We start from the raw sequence: 19,652 nt of genomic DNA, 5'->3' as shown, positions 1-19,652 counted from the left end.
CGGAATCTCCTCTCGCTGTCAACTCGCGGCATACTTTCCACATGATGAACACATGTGAAGGAGCGCCGCAAAGGGGCACAGCAATGATCTTTCCAGCGCTGGTTTCATGTACAAGGATTACGACAGCTACAAATAGAAGACCAAATATCTTCATCATGCCAGCGCTATCCTCTTCAATTGATGTGATACAGATGGGCTTTAGTCAAAGTCTTGCTCAATTCAATGATTAAGTTCTGGCAGTGCACTACATCAACATCTTGTACTATACGAGTGGATAAAAGTGGGCCCGTAAAGGCGCTTTTGGCGCCTGAAGCTGAAAGAACGACAACATCAGTCTAGATTTAAGAAATTTACTCTTCTATTGGCAAGCACGGTCTTCCTGAGGAAACCAAATTTGAAGCAGGACAGATTGGTGACGTGGCGGGAAGGCACGCTGGCACAGGGTGGGTTGTGAGTCACAACTTATGACTGATCACTGGACAGAGTCTTCGGGTCAATATATCTTGAAACCAGAAAGGACAGTTGCAGGTCCATGAATATAAAGTAGGGCTAATTCGGTAGGTTGAGAAGCAGAGACACCAATAAGACCACCAACAGAACAACTCAGTAGTCACAAGTTCAAAAAGGGACACTGGGCTCCATTGAAACAAGCACTTCACGCAGAGGTCCTGCGCATGCCCACGCTCTGTAGGCGATAGATAGGGGCGCCATGCCCGCTACACCATCCAAGCCGGGCTCTTCGCCCAGGCCGATAATTTCAATAGACGTTGAGAGCCAGACCAGGCCGGTGGGAACCCCTTATCGGGGAGGCCACCACCCACGGCTGACGTACGATGGAGACATTGTCAAAAGTGCTCTTGATGACTACTGCGGAGCGGGGCCCCTGAATGGTGGGATGAAGGTCACATTCAAGGTGCGGGCCTCGTCGTGCAATGACAAACGACCCTGAGAGAGCTGGCCCATAAGGGACGTGACAGACGTCCAGCCACCCCTTGTGAGCAACGAGGCATGTACTATTGAGTTTCATTTGATAATAAATGCCATGGACGTATTCCTGCCCTTCTTTCTTGCGCTGTGCATCTTGTTATATACTCATGTAAACAAGAGCCCTCTCAGCCTTGAAATTAAAAGTCGCAGTACGACCGTTTATTTGCGGGAATAATCTCTCATCAATGCTTCTGCAATTCTTTATGCCCGTGGCCCATGAGACTGAGTTATACCTGCGTGTTCTTTGCAGGACCTGAACTACAGGGTGAGAAGCAACTCAAAGAGGGGTGACTGCATCACTCTCCTACACAAAGTATCTGGCTTCCTGCTTCCTGCTAATCTTACAGCACTGGTAAGCTGCCTGAATCTGGAACTCATCCCAGCATGTCGCCTTTCAGTACATCTGCAGACTTGCTGAGAACATAAATTCAAGGTTGACGAGGATTTTATGGCTGCTCCAGATGGGACCCAGTGGCAGCAGCAAGACCACGTTGCTCGGTGCGTACACTTCACTTTAGTTGAGGCATCGTTTCATCCCAGCATGATCTTTGAGTGATTGAGTGAGACCCAAATGCCGCCCCGTCACACTTGTGCATGTGCCCTGCAGATGTGTTGGCTGGGAGGAAGACGGTGGGAACCATCAGCGGCCAGGTCCTTTTCGCCGGGCAGCGAGCATCGCGTACCTTCCTACGCAGATATACCGGCTATGTGGAGCAGTTTGGTGAGACCCCTTTCTCGGGCCCACCGTGCTCACAGCATTGCCAGCTGATGTCATGCACAGCATGTCACTCCAAACGATTTACTGCCCCACAATTGCAGCGCACAGACCTTCTGCAGATGTCATTGATCGTCGCCATCTAGCTTTAGGCTGCTCTGAAGTGGACTTGATGCATGCAGATGCATGCGTGCCAGAAGTACCAGTAACAGACCCCAGGGTCCTTTGTGAGTGCCAGTGCTGAGGGGATGAGTTTGGTGTGCGCAGACGCGCTGATCGAAAACCTGACGGTGTTTGAGATGCTGCTGTACACTGCGGAGCTGAAACTGGACATGCGCATGAAATTCTTGGACAAGTGCAAAAAGGTGCAGAAGGTGATCGACCAGCTGGCGCTCAACACCTGCCGGGACACGCGCATCGGCTCAGCACTCACGCGCGGAATCTCAGGTACCACATCCACAAATTGCAGCGTCTTTAGTCCGCCCAATCTAGAGGAGCACCTGAGAAAATGGAGCCAAACAAATATGGCCTGCCCAAATCCAAATCAAGCTGCAAAATGAGGGGCTGAGGATCTCAAAGCAACAGCGAATTCACAGATAATTCAGAGTGTATGCTAGGAATTCTTTCGACAAGCGCCTACATGTGGACCACTCTAATTGTTTAATGCCGATTTACCTGTCTGGCAGCGTGCCTGTTGCACGACACAGGAAAGGCATGGTACGGTACGTTTGACATAGGGGGCAATATTTTGTCTTGAATGTCTCCTGCCTGCAAGCATGCCGGGTTGCAAGCATGCTGCAAATATCTGCATGTGGCGGCTGCATCACCAGAGCAGTTAAGCGGCGTTTGCTGCCCAGATGCCCTGACCTCAAAGTTACAACTGCAAGTGTCATACCCCCTGCAAGGGTAATATAGCTTTTAAACCCTCATCTACCATCGCATCCCCGTGAAAATTATTACTATAAAGGCCCCTTCCCTACACACAAACTCCCAAAGGCCCTAACCCTTCCCGACATTGGTTGAAACTCTAACGTATGGGCCCAGATGACTGTGTCTCAGGACTGAATCATTTTGCGCTCGCAGGCGGCCAGGCCAAGCGGACCAACATTGGAATTGCATTGGTGTCCGACCCGCGAGTGCTGTTCCTGGACGAGCCCACCTCAGGCCTGGACTCCTACACTGCCAACGAGGTGCTCCATCTCTCACGCTCCCATGTCCTTTCCCGCTGCACCTCTTCTGTTGCATTGGAGAAGCATGTTGTCAGACTCTCCAATGTCAAATAGAAGTTGAACGGGTGCTACTGCCAGCTGGATAGTGCATGTGATAGTCTCCAGTGTAAAATGGGAGTTAAAACGTTGCCACTGACAGCTGGACCATGCATGTGTCAGCTCATTGAGTGTCAATTGGAAGGGGGGGAAGTGCAAAGGAGACCTGAGACACAAATTTTCAGCTTGTCGAGTGTCAGGTATCTAGCTGCCATCTGGACCATGCATGTGTCAGCTCGTGAAGTGTCAGATGGATATGAGAGGATTCAAATCAAGGTATAGGAAATTGCATTAGTAGCATGCATGTGTGAAACATGCATGCATGCCTGGACAGGTGATGACAGTGGTGAAGGGCCTGGTCAAGAACGGCATCACCATCTGCGCAACGATTCATTCCCCCACGCCCTACTGCTTCAACCTGTTCGACACCCTCATGATCCTGCTGCGCGGCCACGTCGTCTACTTTGGCGAGAACGGTGCGAGCCCAAATCTCTCATATTGACGACGCACATTCTCCCCAGTGGCACTTAGTTACCATTTATGTCCTGTCTCTCAATATTTGAAAAAACTGCGTGGCCCATGACCATGCCAGGCCTGTCTTTGCACCCTGCGTTTCCTACCAGGTGCTTATATGTTCAGCGGGTCAGGCTGGCAGCTTAGGGTCAATGGGATTATATCAATGGGAATATATATACTAAAATCTTAGAAAAAATCCCCTGAGATTGCCCTTAACTTCCCCCCCCTATAAATTTAAAGGGCGTCAGATGAGGCAACCTGGTGTGTCACATGCAAGGCAGGGATACTCGAAGACAGTCCTGGCACCTTCCTGAGGGTTGCAGAGTATTCATTTATGCCCACCAGCCTTTGGGACATGCTGGTCATCAGAAGATTATTTAGGGATCTGCATGCTGATATTATCATTACTATTATTACACGTTGTTCCTGCCAAAAGGCAATGTACATCGTGCAGACAAGCTGCAGTTTTAGGCTGCCACAATCCTACCTCTTGCTGGACTCGCCAGATCCAAGCAAGATCCAATCAAGTTCGGGCATGGTGCTCAAAAATTACATCGCCCCCGCATGCTGATATAAGATGTCATGTTGTGTCTTGCATGCAGGTCTCGCGGCCATCAACTACTTTGAGAATGCCTTCCCGGAGGTCATCAAGTTCGGCTCCGGCGCTGGGCATCCGGAGACAATGCACAACAAGGCTGAGTGGATCGTGGACCTGACTACCACGGTGTGACCTTGCTTAAACCTGATGCATGCACACTGCACACTTGCATGCATGCCTTTCTGGCCCAATCTATCGATTTCTTTCTCAGAACAAATATTGATGACGTGAGTCCTGTGACAGTCCTCAGTCTTGGCAATGTTCAGCGCTTGCCTCAATGGGCTCCTTTGCTGTTAGGTAGAGTGCATCGTCGCAGAGATTTGTGCATAATGCTGTCGGCGGCCGGCCAACTTGCGTCGTGCAGATGACTTGAATGTAACTTGGACTCATGACATGCGTGTTGAGCCTTTGGCCTGGACAGCGATTGTGGACCTCACGTGACACCTTGCCCATCATCAGCCGCTCAGCTTCTTGGCAGGCACTGCACTGCTCAATTGAGAAACTGAGCAAAGGCGTCTTGACAAACAGAAATGCGCATGCAGGCGGACCGAGGAGAACGGCACGAGGTATTTGCAGAGAAGTACCAGGGCAGCGATTTGAAGCGGGTCAATGCGCGCGCGCTCTCGGCGCACATGAGTGAGACCGGGGAGCTCTCCCCTGAAATGCTGCGCGAACTGGGCACCAAGGCCGAGACCGCCAACCCCTGGTACTACGGCGTATACACCCTTCTCAGGGTGCGCACGCCGAACACTTCCCTCCCCCGGGACAGAATCTCAACCAAAACCTCAAAACCTCCGATGTTTGCCTTCCTTGCGCCTGCGTCAGGATGCCGTCTTGCCTAGTGGGGAGTGTAATAGCTGCCAGACGTAGCACCCAATTGTTCAGCTGCCCTAAGCAATCTTAAATACCGTGTACGCCTTCTGAGGGTGCGCTCAGTGTGCGCGCGCCAATCACCTTTGCAGCAAGTGCCTGTGTGTCATCTTGCACTAGGGCTTTGAGCCTGACCCGCGTGCACAAGCATTACTTTGGGCGTGCAGGGTTTCAGATTCTGGTTGTAAGGAGCTTGTTGAGCACTCAGCCACAGTGTCACATCACTGGATGCAGTAGACCGATATTTTGCCTGTGCCCATGCATGAATTGTATTATATAGCGTGCGCTGACTGTGTGGCGCTGCGTGCAGTACCGCATGGGGCGAGACATAGTGGACCTCAACTTCCTGGGCCCCCGCATCATGGACAAGTTTGTGCTCGCGCTCATCATCATGAGCCTTTACTGGAATGTAGGCCCCCCCTCCCTGACACCCAATTTGAATTTCACATCTTGATTGCCTCAATCTCATCTGTGCAATGTGTTGCCGTCCCCAAGCTGTCTTTGCGGTGCTGCCGTTCAACAAATGCATGCAGGTCATCCTGATTTCTTCAAATGTATATAAACTTCACGCCATAGTCTGCAAGCTGTGTCCCATGCAAAATTGAGTGCGCAGGCATTGTCACAGCCGCATGGTCCCTCTGTCAAGGAGTTTGCTTTGACGTTGGCTTCTGGGTGGTTTCTGGACTGAGCAAATGCATGCCCTGTGTGCTGCGCAGGTGGGAGCAAACCAGGCGCCCTCCAATGTGAACAACATCACGGCGGTGCTCTTCCTGTGGACCATCCTGCCCGGCTATGCAGCCGCCTCCTACATGCCCACCATCGTCCTGGAGCGGCCTCTGTATGTCAGGTATGCACATCCGCTGCATGGGATATCCAAGCACCCTACATCGTTCACCCGTACAGTTAGAGTAGCGCGCTTCCAGCAGCGCCCATCACTTGTGTTAGGAGATGGAACTGCGATCCGGTCTTGTTAAAAAGTGCACGCAGGTCCTCTGCAACAGTGCGGTGTGCATGACATGCTTTGCTTATCAGGTTCAGACAGCATCAAAGAGGGAGCAAGCGCATTTCAGGAGTGAGGAGTGAGGCTTCATACAGTGCTAACAACACCTGCGGAAATGAACAGCCCTGCACAGATAGCATCCCAGGTCGTCAGTGCAGTCAAGAGAGCCTACTCAAGAGCTGGCATACTCATGCAACAGCTGCATGATGTCCTTGCCAAAAGAGGAGCTCTTAAAAGCTGTGCAACTGGTTGTGATTGCAGGGAGAGAAACGATGGGCTGTATCGGCCAATCACCTACCTTGTGGCCAAGATGACCGAGGAGCTGACCATCTTTTTCTTCCTCTCCCTGGTGCTCACCGTCATCGTGTTTGCTCCCTGCAACCTCGGCGGCTCCTACATCCTATTCTGGCTGGTCAACTTTATCACCACAGCCACGGGGATTGGTGAGTCGCCCTCCCGGGCACTTGCACTTTGCACACAAAAATGCTTGAAACCTCGTGACGCCACATCATCATGCTTACCTTTCAGCCTTACACCTGTCTCCCTGGACCTTACTCTGCGTTGCCATTGGTTTGCCACTCGTTGTGCCTGTCACTCTCAGGCATGCAGATAATTTCCACGTGCAACTTGACCTGATGTTCAGACTACCGTCTTCGAAGTCTGGAGCCGCTCCCAGCATGTAAACTCACTGAGCAATGATGCCTGTCCTTACATCCGTTCTTACATCTGTCAATTGGAGATCACAAAACTGGCTTTAGGGGAAAATTTTATGCTGGCAAACATGCCCCGCTGAGTAGGTGTTCCTGTGCCTCATTGCAGCGCTGGGATACTTCATAGCGGCCATCTCTCCCAACATGGACATGGCAAATGCAGCGCTGCCGGCCTACGTGACGGTGCTGCTGTTCTTTGTGGGTCTGCTGCTGCGCAACCAAGACCAGCCAGTCTACTGGCGCTGGTTCTCCTACCTGGACTTCCTCAAGTATGCCTGGGGCGCCCAGATGATCAACCAGTTTGAGGGGTCCAAGGCCATGGCCCTGGACTTCCAAACGGTGCGTGCCCCTTTCCCACCCCAACCCCAGGGAGATACTACCGTAAACACAACTGTTGTGTTTATAAATACCCGGCCAGAACCTTGTAGCAGGTGACTGGTACATCTTGATTCTATGGACCAGAGGTATCGCCTGGTATTGCAGAATGGCAGGGGCCTCTGGAATTTGAAGGGCACCATTTCACAATTGTTGGAATGTACGCGTGGCGTGCTTTCTTGAATACGCCAGGTCTGGCTCAGCAGAGTGACATTCTGCACGGCATAGCTCTTGCCCTCTTGAGTACACAAGTGACCAGAATGTGGGCAGATGAAGCTTGCGAGCGCTTGGTTTCAACTTTTCATCTGGACTGAAAAATCCTGTGGGGGCTGTGCAGGTGTTGAAGTTCTACAATCTGGAGGGGCAGAGCAAGTGGCTGAACCTGCTCTATGAAACATGCTTCCTCCTGCTCTTCCTCATCTTGGCATGGTAAGATTTCCACTCCTCCCGAGAGGGACAACTTCCAGCTGTCTGGACTGACCAGATGCCTTCGTGCTGCTGCAGACGCATGTTGTTGTAGGGAGGAAAGGCAAGTGTTTGCTGCTCCCACAACCTCTTTGTGTGCAAGTAATCTTATATGCTTAAGTGATGTTGCGCAGGTGGGCACTTGCATACAAGCGCCACTTGAAGCGTTGATGACTTTGACAGTTGCTTGGTTTATGATGTCATCAAGTAGGCGATGATGTCAACAGCTTCTCGCTAGCTCATTGTTTGCGCAAGCGTCAAGCACATTACACAGCCTTGACCACTACAAGGATTAGAAGTATGACGCGTCGTACGAGACAGGGAGAGTGCTATAACACGACTCATGGATGCGTTGTTATATTGCGTAGGATAGAAGACAGTACTGACTGACGTCATTCTTTCATCATCTGACAGGATGCATGCCATTGGAGTAGCTCTAGAGGGGCAGAGTTGGCAGCATGCAAGAAATGACTCTTGGAACTGGAAATACTCTTAGACAGCCCTTTGTGCATGCGCACAAGGGCGAGCTGAGCCAATTAATAAGTACTGCCTGCTCTTTGTCTCTCCTATATTTTGCTCCCTGAAGTCTGCTTGCATGCTTTGAGAACTGCACCAGGTTGAGCAAACACGACCTGCCTGGTAGCGGCTCTGCAAGGGAAAGATCAGAAAACAGAACAAAACAACACACATAGCATGCGCCGTCTTAAGAATGACTATGCGTATGGCACCTGCGATTCCTCGCGCTCTGTGAGGGTCTTCTTTGGTGCCAGCCCCAAAGCAGATGCTTCTGGCTCTCATACTCCGTTGCAGCCGCTGGCACAAAATTCCATCCTTCCAAAGAGTCTAATTCCAGACCAGCACCACCTGTCTTTTTAAAGAAATATCTGGAATTGAGCCTGCAGTCACTTTGGCTCTATATAGAGCCAAAGTGACTGTAGGCTCATTTAGGGTGAGCAAATAACCCTGACCATATGAATATATTCGTAGTTATTCGTAGATGCATCCGCATAAAGGGCCAACGTCTTTACGATTTCTTCTGCACTCTCAGCCATTCTCACAGTGTTCGGTGCATAAGACTATAGCACATCAAACCATGGCTCCAGATCGAACCTGCTTGGGTTTCCCAATGGAACCTGCCTGAGAGCTGACCGGTGGCATGCATATGATGCATCTGGACAACGGCGTTGGAATTTAACGGGCATTCCTGCTTTTCCTTGCCGTTCACTTACTTGTCACGTAATGTCCATCACTTTGCCAGTCTGAGAAAGAAGGAAGTTAATCATAAGATCTGTCCTGGTGCGTGCAATACAACACCAAAATGTGCTAGACTCCTATGCACATCATCCCATGAAATAGTAGGCAGTCCATATAATCACGGAGAATTTGCCTTTGATTTCATGGTAAGCAATTGGGTGATTTCCATATTTCAATGTCCGCTCTTTGCTCAATTGAAGTTTGTCGACTCAACCTTCAATGCCTCAGCAGGCAGGCGCATTTGTATTTCCAGAATTAGCGTATCTGCCTAGCCACGATACCAGTACTGTTCCAAAGAATTCTGTCGGGTTGGGTGTCAGCAATCCCGAAGGTATGCCTTAATCAAGTTTGTAGCAATGCCCAACCGTCAAGGCCATCAGCATACTGACAAAAGTTTTTGTAGGGAGGGAGCCCCACATTAACACTCTTAAAGCAAATTCCAACCAATTCCCAGAGAGCATCAGGAGACTCGGTAAAGCGACATCAGCTGCTCTGAATGTCCCTCCATGGTGAGCTTTTGGCGGATGGATGAATTGTGACAAGTTCCAAGTTTAATTCAACGATCGTGTCTAATTGCCGTTCCACGCGAACCTGCACAGGTTGCAAGAGCGACTAGGCGTCCTGGCTCCTCAGAGTGCCCCAGCCAGCACACCCGTGGCCTGGCACAGACAGACAGACCGCCTGGCTGTGAGCGATGGCGCTGACAGGGTGCACGTAGGTGAGGCGAGCGCAGTAGCTTCCACAAGCGGACGAGCTGCCTCCCCTGCCGCCCTCCCTGGCAAGCTGGCCCTCTACCATGACTTCCAGCACCAGGTACCTCATACTGATTGATGTCATGTCCCAATAACATTGCAGAAGCCCCCACAGCATCATGTCATCTCTTCATGGCAGCATGCAATTAAGCCTGCTGCATGAACGAATCCTGCCACATCTAGTACCTGTCAAAGGCAAGGTGTGTCTGCAGGCAAGCTGCAGGTAAAGGCTGCCGCACATCCTACTCCTTGATGGACTAGCCAGATCAAAGCAAGACCCAATCAGCTGTGGGCATGGTGCTCAACATCTGTTCCGCACCCCGACAGCCCAAGGGCGCATTTGCACGTTGAGAGCTCACACATGCACAACCCTCTGCAGCACATGAGGCACGCGGTGTGGGCGTGCGCAGGTGACAGCACTGGCATGGAGGCCGCTCAGCAGCAATACTCTGGCGGTGGGGTGTCGGCGGGGGGTGTGCCTGTGGAGCCTGGGAAAGTGCCCAGCTGGGGGCGCACCTGCCTGCAGGGCCACGGTGGCTGGCAGCAGCACATCTGCTTGGCTCACCTTCCTGCGAACTCGGGGCCAGGGTGAGCCGCTGCCACCCGCTTGATACTAATGATCGCCCTGTGTGACTCGCAAGATGATGCAGGCTAGTTTTGCATCTTGGTCATAAAGTGACCTGGAATTTGCAAGCTGACTATGAGTTCAAGCGAGTCAGGATGAAGGTTTTCTTCATCCTATGACCTGCATCCATTGTCCGCAAGCGTTCCTGGTGGCCCTGCTCATATTGTTGATTTCAACAACACATGAATGGGTGTAAGCGCCAAGCAAAGCACTTGAAGGTGCACTGTTGGCCTGGCAGGATCGGTGACAACGCTGGCGTGGAGCCCAAATGGTCAGCTGCTGGCGGCGGCATCTCAGGATGCACCGGGCTTTGTCATCTTCGATGTGACGATGGGCACTCAGACGGCTGTTCAGGCCGGTGAGATCCTGCCACATTTAGTGCCATTGACCACATCTGGGAAACACAATCAACCGGCCTTTCTTTTCAGGCTTTCCAACACCCTACTTAGTTCAGTGCTCTCTTGTTCTCACCTAAGCATTGGCCAAGCATGCGAGTGATTTTCATGGCCGCTTCGCTGTCTTCAAATACCCCAATGCAGCTTTATTCGCTGCTGTGGAAAGTGTGATACAGATCAGTAAGACCAATGTCCCAACACCTGGATTTGAATTGTAGGGCTGGCGGCAGTGTCGCTGCTGGAGTGGTCGCCGGACGGCTGCTACTTGCTGGCGGGCAGCGCAGATGGCAGCTTCCGCATCTGGGAGACCCAGAAGTGGACCAGTGCTGCCTGGAGCACACAGGCACGTCGAATCTTATTATTTTTGTTTCCCTCCTGCTCCTGTGTCACCCCTTCCTGACCTCGACACAAGCAAGTAGACTGCGTTGCATCAGCTGTGCATGAAAAGAACTCAATTCAAGGTCTGACACCCTGAGGACCTGGTAGTGCCGTTCTGCCAGCTAGAAACTTTCCTGTCCTCCACTGGGAGAGCTGCAATCCCAGGGTGAGGGGTCTTCGGCATTGCTCAACCTTTGTGGGGTTTATAATCGCAGGGGAATGCTCAGCCGCTGGCGGGAGCGGCCTGGGCGCCGGACGGTCGAGCGGTGGTGGTGGCGCATCCGGGGGCCTGCCAGCTGGCGGCGCTGTACATGACCAAGCTGGCGCCAGTTCTGGATGCGCAGCTGTTCCCTTTACCGCTGCCATGCCCTGCACCAGGTGCACACCTGGGAAATATGTTTCGTGTCTGTTGTGTACCTAGCATGTCACACAGCTGGCCAAGAGCACAGGGATCGGGCTTTCTGGCCATGCCTGGCCGTATTCTTCCTCTTCCTCTTGACTCCTTGACAATGCCATAAAATCATGCTTCGTCAAAGGAGACTGCCTGCCAGAGGCCAGAATATATCTTGGGTGAAATATTGTTTGGTGTGGTCAAGGAGCTGGGGAGCGGAATGAACACAGCCAGTCACGATGTGCTTGTCGCAATTTGTCGCTGCTGCCTCTTGCGAAGAGCAGCGAAGTGGCATGAAGGCAGCAATGATCTGCCTGGAATGCAAAGACACTGCCGCTCATTCCTGGCAGAAGCTGCTGCGGAGCTCCACGGCCTGGAATGCATGGTTCCAATCAAGCTGTGGATGTTAATTCTGCAGTTTCCAGGGCGCTGTGTGTTGGACCGCAGGGGATGAGGCGGGCCCCCGAGTGGCAGCCTTTGCATGGGACGCAGAAGGGGAGAGGCTGGCCGTAGCTCTGGAGCCCTCTGAACAGGGCGCTGCCGGGCGCATTGCCATCTTTGCCACATCCTACAAACCCATCTTGGCCATGCGGCTGCTGGGTTTTGTTGCAGAAAAGCCCCGAGAGCTAAAAGCAGCTGCTCCCAGTGGTGCGCTCCACTCTTGGCTGTGTATTTGGTGCTGTTGGGCCGGTCTCGTGAAGCTTGGCAGTGGAATACACACCGAAGAGCTGTCCTTACTTGATCAGTATGCGGGGCAAACTGCTCTGGAAAAGTCAGACATTATTTATGGAGATGCCCTTGAGCAGCTGAGTGCTGCCATTTGACATGGAATAGGGGGTGGGACTTGTTTGGTTTATTGAGATGTGGTGCTGTGGCGCGCAGAAAATGTGCATGGCAATGGAGCAGAGCAAGAGCGTGCATTGTCGCATGACCTTGAAGAAAGACCGGTGCTTGCATTTCATAAGGGTTCCCTGCTTGCTCTTCAGCGAGGCTCAGGAACCCCCACATCAATATATGCATGCTCCCAATACCTGCCATGACGGAAGTGCAATGCCAGCGAGGACAGGTACCCAGTGCATGCATGTGTCAAGAATTAATATTTGGGCACCCGGGATGCGCATCTGTCCTGTGGGAATTGTGAGTAGAAAGTGGTCAACACCCAAAATGTAAGTTGTTGCTGACATCCTCATGCTGCTGATGGAATCGTACAATCGTATGGTCTAAAATAGAAGAAAACTTAGATGTCCGTCATCTATGTCCATCACGTCCTCATTGCATGCCCTTGAACCGCCTGTCAACAATGGTCGCATTATGTTGCAATGCAAGGGCATAAAGCATTGTAATGTCTCAGCTGAATCTCCATGACATTTGCCGCTCCAGATTTGCCATAATCAAACCAGGTCATGATCATCAGAAGAATGTCTGCTCTGTGAGCGTCACTGCCTCGTAGAACTTGGGCTGTGGGGGCCCCATCAGCATTTCCTTTGTCTTGGGTGCTGCAGAGCCCACAGGCTGCAGGTGCACACCACATCAAGTCTCAATCTTCTCCCACTGATGTTAAGCACATGCACAGCACTGTCAGTCAGCAAAGACAAGCAGAACATGTTGCCGGATTGCTCATGTTATCAAAAATATGGAGAACATGCCTTTCCCTCGTCCCCGCCCCCACCATGCGCCTGTGCAAATTTCTGGCTGTCCCTCCAGTTTTGAAAGTCTTGCCGCGTCGCCCAAACACTCTGACTGATGTACTCCCCTGAAGCCAGGAAGAAAAAAAAGGGTCACCTAGTGCAATGTATGGGTATATGGCCCTGGCATGAAGCAGATTGAGTCAAGTACAAGCTTGCAGCCGCTCTTTGTGGAGATTTTTGCTCACCCTCTTCGTCTCCTTTCAACAGGGCGAATCGAATGAATCCTGGGGTTTCCAACAAGGTGCTCTTACGGTTCTTCCAGACATCCTCGAAGTCTGTGCAGCTCTCTGGTTTCACCTGTACTCAACGCCTTGTTGTGAAAGGTACTGCCCCTTGGGAGCCATATCAACAGTACGATTTGCAGAAGATTGTTAAATACGGGATGAGAATACCTTGAAGTTGTTCATGGCCACGAAAGATAGGCTTTTCTGGACCTGATCCTGGCATACTCAGCAAGATCAGAAAGTCTTCATTGTGAGATAGATGTACCGAAAACAATAGAGATCTCCGCAGAAAATTTGAGCAATAATACAATAGTTGGTACACCTATGTGGACCAGATATGGAGCTAATCTGCAAGGTGATCTGCAGTCCGGCATGTCTCTCTGCTTTGTAGGCTTGCCGAAAGTCCATGCATGTCTTGCATAGCTGGGATCTGCAATTACCTCGGGCAAAGAAGCATTCAATCTTAGTCTCTGCATGCGTGCGCATCGACCTCCACAAAGGCCATTCTTCCTGATGGCTGTCGTAAAAGGCAGTTGGCACCTCAAGGGTATCTGCGGTGCGATCGCCCCAGAAATCATCCCGAGAATCAAATCAGCTCTTCAGGTACTATATCTGATGCACAAGAGTGCAAAGATAACTGTGCAAGGCCCAGGCGACCCACCTTGAAGCCCAGCTTCGGAAGGAACGCCATGGTAGACGAGCAGAGCCGTGCATGCCCAAAATTGTCTCAAGGTTGGTCTTTTTGTGCAGCCATCGCCAAGCAATAGATTTGGACACTGGCTGAAGATGTTCCTTGCAATCAGCAGAGCAAGGCTTTAAATGTGCATGCGCTTCATTTTGTAAGCAGGGAAAGATGGGCCCCAAATGAGCTCGAGGCCTAGGCTCACTTGAGGTGCACCCCTGGCTTGGGATGTTCTGACCTGGTATTGCTATTGGGACTTTTGTACAACACGTTGGCAACTGCAACTTGCATAACAGTGCTAAGGACAAGGCTTTCCATGCACAGCAGCCCAAACTTATTTGCAAACTCTCCTTTTCCGGCTATTGAATTGAAATCTGTCATGATCAGTCAAATGGTATAAAATCCAGGCTTAAGCTTGCATTAGTGTTTGTTCAAATCGTCAGTGAAGACATTGAGCGATGTTCAAGCAGTCATGGTGCTCAAGCCTCACAGCTCCACTGCGTTGCTTCAAAGCCACCTAGCCCACAACCTTTGCGGTGTGCATCATGTCCAACTGCACATGTTCAGGATCTCCTTGCCATCCATGTGCTTCCTTAGAGCATGCACAGCGGCCGGCAGCATTGATCACTCCTTGCAGTGGCCTTTGTCAGATTCTGCTACCCATGACATTGCTATGCGCGCATGCAGCTGCCTACACGATGACAAAGCTGACGAAGCAGATGTCACGGATGATACCGATACCGAAGTCGTAGCCGAAGGCCTGCCCGATCTGGATTCCGTAGCGCAGCCCAAAGTCCGGCACCTGGCTCGGCTGGACTGCAGCAAAGTAAACACCACACAACATCAGCTGACATCCCAAGAATGCATCACACTGCGGCACCACCCGATTTGCTGCAGTACCCCTTGCTGCAAGCATGCGAACTCCCATACCACATGAGCATCACATGCTACGATCTGCAGTACAGCCTCATGGAAGAACACACTGGAGCCTTCCATATTGTTGACTGCTCATTCCACTGACCAAGGCACTGTTTACGAGCGGCATGGACCTCGCAACAAGCAGAAAGAGGAGACAATGTGCAACGGCTTGGGGGCGAAAGCTTGGCAACATTAGTCGTCCTGCATTACCAGTGATGGTGTTTTGGCTTACGTTCTGTCTCTTTAGTGTTGAAGTGTCTTAGTGGTGAACCTTTGCTAGAGCTCCAACTGTCTTTCATGCATCCTGTAATAGGGTGTCCCATCTAGAGGCCATCTGCTCATGACCAAAGGAATACAGCATCCTCTGCACAGAGGCAGGGGTGATATGAAAGGGGATCAAAGCACGCACAGGTGGGTAGCCAGAGGAGGAAGCCATCGGCGGTGGGGTCGATGCGGGCGCCGTGGGGCAGGATGGTGGGCAGGTCGAGGGTGTGCTCCAGCACTTGCGCCAGGTCCTGGAACTCCGGCAGCAGCCATGCCGCCGCGTTGGGGATTACGATGCCCACCTTGGGGAAACTCCCAAAGTAGCGGTCTGCGCAACAACAGGACTCTCCGTCAGCTTGACTGACTAGCATGACCCTGAGATCGGGGTCCAGCCCAAGGGTTGGAGCCTCCGGGTTCTATCTGGCTTCCTGAAGCTGGCAGGAGTCCTGAGGGACCAGCTAAAACGACTGCTGCCCAGATATTGCACCCAAAGTCTTCTGTATGGCGCCATTACGCGCCGTTCCTCGAGTGCTCCGCCCACAGTCTGGTGCCGCTGTGATGCAGCCTTGCAAGAGCCAGAGTTGAGGCCTTTTTCACACCTGACAGGCTGCCACCATCGCAATACACCAGCAAGAGCAGCATGCATTTCCTAGACCATGTTGTGATTGGGAGTGCTTGCAGCCCCTTGCCACTCTCCTCAGAAATCCAACATGCTGCAATATTGTTATGCCAGACAAGAGGACTCATCGCAGACTGCAGGAATCTGCTGGCATGCCCGTGCACTGGAGACAGACAGCCGAGAGCTGCAGGACTGGAGGGAACGCCATGCAACTACCGCCAACAAGATGGTAATCTCACCGATGCAGAAGTTGAATCCGGTTCCGAAGAAGGGCGTGGCGATCCTCACACCCACAACCGCACCGACGTAGTCACCCGTGATCACCTCACCGTCCAAAGCGCTCGTCCCCTGCATACCACTGCATGCCTCAGCGGCAGTAACTTATGACTTGGCAGAATTGTTGGGAGATGATACATTTTGATGCAGCCGCTCTGACGTTTGACTTGTTGAAAGATCCCTCCCATGTGTTCTATCCCAGGAAACAGGGTTCCTGATGCAAGACCATCTACCAAGCCTGGACTGTGTCCCATCCCCGTCTTCCAAGTCACACGTGCTATACCATTCTGAGGGGCCTGACATTCGACAGAGAGAACTTGAGCAGCTCTACCTGCACCGCGTTGAGCGGCTGTCCGGCGGCTGTGGTTGTGCGCGTCTTGGCCGCGTCGGCGTTGCTCTTTGAGCCGGATGCCGAGCCGCTGGGTGCGGCCAGCGCCTTCTGCGACCCTGTCGCCAGCTGCGGCTTGATCGCTAGCCCCTGCGCGCATTCCCCCGGTAGTATCAGCATAGGGGTTGGCAATACAATTTGACGCATTGTGACCTCCGCGATCCTGTTGCCGGCTGGACCTTGATCACAGGCCCTCTGCACATGCGAGTATAAATAGCATTACGTGTAGAGTCAAGCGCAGCATGAAGAATTTGCTCCAAGATTCGCCGGTATAAAGGCAATTTGCAGGGTGTGTTCAGCTATGCCGCAGGCCGGTTTGAGAGGCACGAGGATTTCTGCATAATGCTCACCAAGGGGGACCCCTGAAGTGTGTTTGCTTGCTTCCAAGGCACCTCCGGCTAAACTACACATCTATCTGACTATGCTCAGCATGGGAGACCCCTGGAAAGAGCATGCGAGGGTCTGCTTGCTTCCCAAGCTCTTCCAGCTGACACTGCATGTCTGAGGAAGGTAGCTGGAATGAGGAGCGCACATTTGGTGCTGTGTAGGTGGGCGCGTCGCTGTTGACCTGGTTCACGGTCCTGGCAGCCATGTCTGTCGGATTCACCTTCACCTGCGCTTCCAACAGGCACCCTCTCGGCCCTCAACCTCTTACTTCCTGCGCTGCATTATCTGTTCCCAGCCCTTCCATTTGCCAGGCTAAGCATGCCACCCATTTTACTTGCACATCCTGCAACAATGCTTCTATTCATCTTGCCAAGGACTCCAGGCTCAGCACACAGCTTGTCAACAAGTACAAGTGCTTGTTTCCTTGCTGAGTGACCATGCAAGGTGTGGGCTGGTGAGCATGCTTGATGTAGATTTGCAGCCCTTCAGCATTTACTAAGGGCGCCAAGGGATGCTCTACAAAGTGCCAGGTCTCTAGTGTCTACGATTAGGTGCTCCGTAAGATGCTCTACAAAGTGCCAGCTCTTCAGCGCTTGTAATTAGTGCTCTATAAAGTGCAGCATGTGCGCGCACCTCGGACGGCTGGCCGCTGCTGTCGAGCTGCACGTTTGCACCGACGACCTTGGTGACATCAGCGGCGATGAGTCGCTGCGCGTTGACATTGTTGGCGGCCTGCACGGACGCCAGCTGGCTGGCCGACAGCTTCTTGGTGTTGACCGAGTTTCCCGCCGGCAGCAGCCCTTTGTCAGTGTTCTGATTCCCTGCCACCACGCTGTACTGGCCTGTCTGGGTGGTCTCCTGCAGTGCAACAGAAGTGCCACTTTATGCACAGCTTCAGATGAGCAGCTCAAGTGGGATCCAAGTCCAAGTGTGCAGGCGCCTGCCTCTGCGTCCACACACTCCGAGGTTAGTACACCCCTGAAATCAGTGTGAGTATTCTAGTCTGTGCACCTGTGCTTGCATCCGAAGAGGGAAGCATGTGTCTCAGACTGGACTGTATGAAAGTTCAATATGGAGGGGAATCTCTGAGACACAAACTTGTGCACACGGCTCTGCAACATACAGTACATGAGACCCTTGAAAGAAGTCAACAAGACGAAGCTGAGGGCGACTGCTGCCTTACCGGGGTGGCCTGTGCGGCCGCTAGGGCGTCCTGTGCTGCAACCTGGTTGGTGTTCTTCTTGGCTGCAAGGCTGACAACGCCCTCTGGAAGGGGGCCACTTGCTGCCAGACCAGGTGCTAGAGCAGGGTTAAGGGGCAAGACTGGTTCTTGCGCAGCTGCTGGTGCGAGCAGCGCGTCCTGGGCTGCAAGGGGGGCTGTAGCTAGCAATAGGCTTCGGGATGCTGAGCATGAAGAGAGGCACAGCACGAGCAGAGACAGCACTGCTGGTAGCCTGGCGGCCATTGCAGGCGCTCTCATGCTGACTAGAGCCTACTCGGCCCTGCTGCCACTTCGCTGTGCCACTTGCGTTGCTCTGCCTGGGATCTTCTTTCTAGATTACTTTGCCTGCCACGTCTGGCTCCCTCCTCTCTTGCCCCAGCTCTGACAAGTCCACACGAACAGGTAGTTACGAATTTTACACCAGTGAATGTCGTAGGCAAGGTTCACAGGACATCTGCACCCTAGGGAACCCTGCTAGGTGTCTAGTATAGAACAAAATGGCCTGTTCAGTGAACCTGCTACAATTTACATTATAGACGCAATATCATTGTTTGAAAACTTACAACCCACTTATATTGATACAGGAAATCGTTGAAGGAGATAACGAGTTCATTTCACCACCTTGCCCACTTTTGTTAGTGACAACCCTTGACAAAGTGCATGCCGGAGTGCCTCCGGAAGGGTCGGCCACGCTAGTTTTGTCGCCTTTCCCTGGCTGCGTGATAAGAAGAAATAACGACCACTTCCTCCTAGGTTCCCCCAAAATTGCAGTCCCACCTGTTTACGATCCTCCGCCCGTGGCCGTTGGTCCTTCCTTGCTCGTCTTTCGTGGCCGTTCCGGAACTCACTAACGAGCACTCTAAACCAAGAATGGTTACGTTCTCGCCGGCAAATTGTTGAACACTCGGTTTCGGATAGCAGGACGAGAGAGCGTCCTTCAGAGCGAAATTTGCGTCTCGTAGAATATTGGAGCCTGCCACTCTGACAGATTAGGCAACCTGACCCCTGCCTCATGGTTCTGGCAAAAGCACGATTGGGGACGAGTTCACCACCTATATGCAATTCTTGAACTGAACTTCCAAGCAGTTTTGTGTGTAGCAGGGATCCCAAATTCACGACTGCTGCGTGGGGAGCGCGCTTCAGCTGACAAAGGCGCTAACTAAGGCGGCCTGTCAGGTGACCTCCGAGGTCAGTATGAGTCATGCTCTGCCTGTGGATGTGGGTCGGAGTCTGAATGCATTATGCGAATCTATCCCGGAAAGGCTTGCTGGAGAGATAGTGCCCCTCCGTTGGAGCATAGCGTTGCCATTTGCCAGGCACATAATATATTATATGATGAGTCGGCTGCATGCAGGCGTATGCATATGCCATCAGTGAGCTCCGAGCTATCTCCGAGAGTAGCCACGCCAGGATGAGTCACCAGCTGGCTGCAGCTGCACTTGTCAGTCTCTATCAACATCCAGTATCATTCGCAGCATCTGCATGATCATTGCACATGGCAGCATTCAATGTTGCTGAGGAAACGGTACACATGGGTGGGCAGTCCGTAATCCAATGAAAGCTCAAAATTCAGCACAAGACAAGTCACCAAAAATAAAATGATTCACTCTAGACAAGCCACAGCAAGCCAGCTTGCCGTCGAGAATTCCAGCCCATGCCCAGGCGTGAATCTGTATGTGCCTCAGACC

The 19,652-nt window shown here is 52.2% G+C and overlaps 3 protein-coding genes across 3 annotated transcripts; 1 reads left to right on the top strand and 2 right to left on the bottom strand.

The window, feature by feature from the left end:
• Nucleotides 1-709: 709 nt before the first annotated feature.
• Nucleotides 710-10,927, top strand: COCSUDRAFT_39467 (hypothetical protein; the record flags this gene model as incomplete). Its single annotated transcript, XM_005650839.1, has 18 exons — nt 710-913; nt 1,238-1,339; nt 1,449-1,485; nt 1,595-1,708; nt 1,970-2,149; nt 2,786-2,892; nt 3,302-3,443; nt 4,086-4,207; nt 4,624-4,815; nt 5,262-5,360; nt 5,668-5,798; nt 6,213-6,394; nt 6,771-7,000; nt 7,374-7,465; nt 9,355-9,568; nt 9,918-10,095; nt 10,371-10,490; nt 10,746-10,927. The coding sequence occupies 18 exons, from the start codon at nt 710-712 to the stop codon at nt 10,925-10,927; spliced, it is 2,628 nt and encodes an 875-aa protein (XP_005650896.1).
• A 1,637-nt stretch (nt 10,928-12,564) lies between these two features.
• Nucleotides 12,565-13,811, bottom strand: COCSUDRAFT_32145 (hypothetical protein). Its single transcript, XM_005650838.1, has 5 exons — nt 13,649-13,811; nt 13,377-13,424; nt 13,170-13,281; nt 12,943-13,049; nt 12,565-12,808 (listed from the first exon to the last, which is right to left on the bottom strand). The coding sequence occupies exons 2-5, from the start codon at nt 13,389-13,391 to the stop codon at nt 12,707-12,709; spliced, it is 336 nt and encodes a 111-aa protein (XP_005650895.1). The 5' UTR covers nt 13,392-13,424; nt 13,649-13,811; the 3' UTR covers nt 12,565-12,706.
• Nucleotides 13,812-14,581: 770 nt separating this feature from the next.
• Nucleotides 14,582-18,222, bottom strand: COCSUDRAFT_58887 (hypothetical protein; the record flags this gene model as incomplete). Its single annotated transcript, XM_005650837.1, has 7 exons — nt 14,582-14,706; nt 15,218-15,400; nt 15,931-16,039; nt 16,299-16,445; nt 16,888-16,968; nt 17,376-17,600; nt 17,926-18,222. The coding sequence occupies 7 exons, from the start codon at nt 18,220-18,222 to the stop codon at nt 14,582-14,584; spliced, it is 1,167 nt and encodes a 388-aa protein (XP_005650894.1).
• Nucleotides 18,223-19,652: the final 1,430 nt, after the last annotated feature.

Source organism: Coccomyxa subellipsoidea (assembly GCF_000258705.1).
Source record: "Coccomyxa subellipsoidea C-169, whole genome shotgun sequence".
Lineage (NCBI taxonomy): Eukaryota > Viridiplantae > Chlorophyta > Trebouxiophyceae > Coccomyxaceae > Coccomyxa > Coccomyxa subellipsoidea.
The sequence above is the reverse complement of the archived record's forward strand: the minus strand, read 5'-3'. Positions and strand labels throughout refer to the sequence as shown.

What these genes read in the sequence shown, in the direction of transcription:
- COCSUDRAFT_32145 (XM_005650838.1), bottom strand. An exon ending in GTTGAAAGGAGACGAAGAGG is followed by an intron (nt 13,050 to 13,169) that starts GTGAGCAAAAAT and finishes TCCTGGCTTCAG; the next exon opens with GGGAGTACATCAGTCAGAGT. An exon ending in GGGGCGGGGACGAGGGAAAG is followed by an intron (nt 12,809 to 12,942) that starts GCATGTTCTCCA and finishes GTGCACCTGCAG; the next exon opens with CCTGTGGGCTCTGCAGCACC.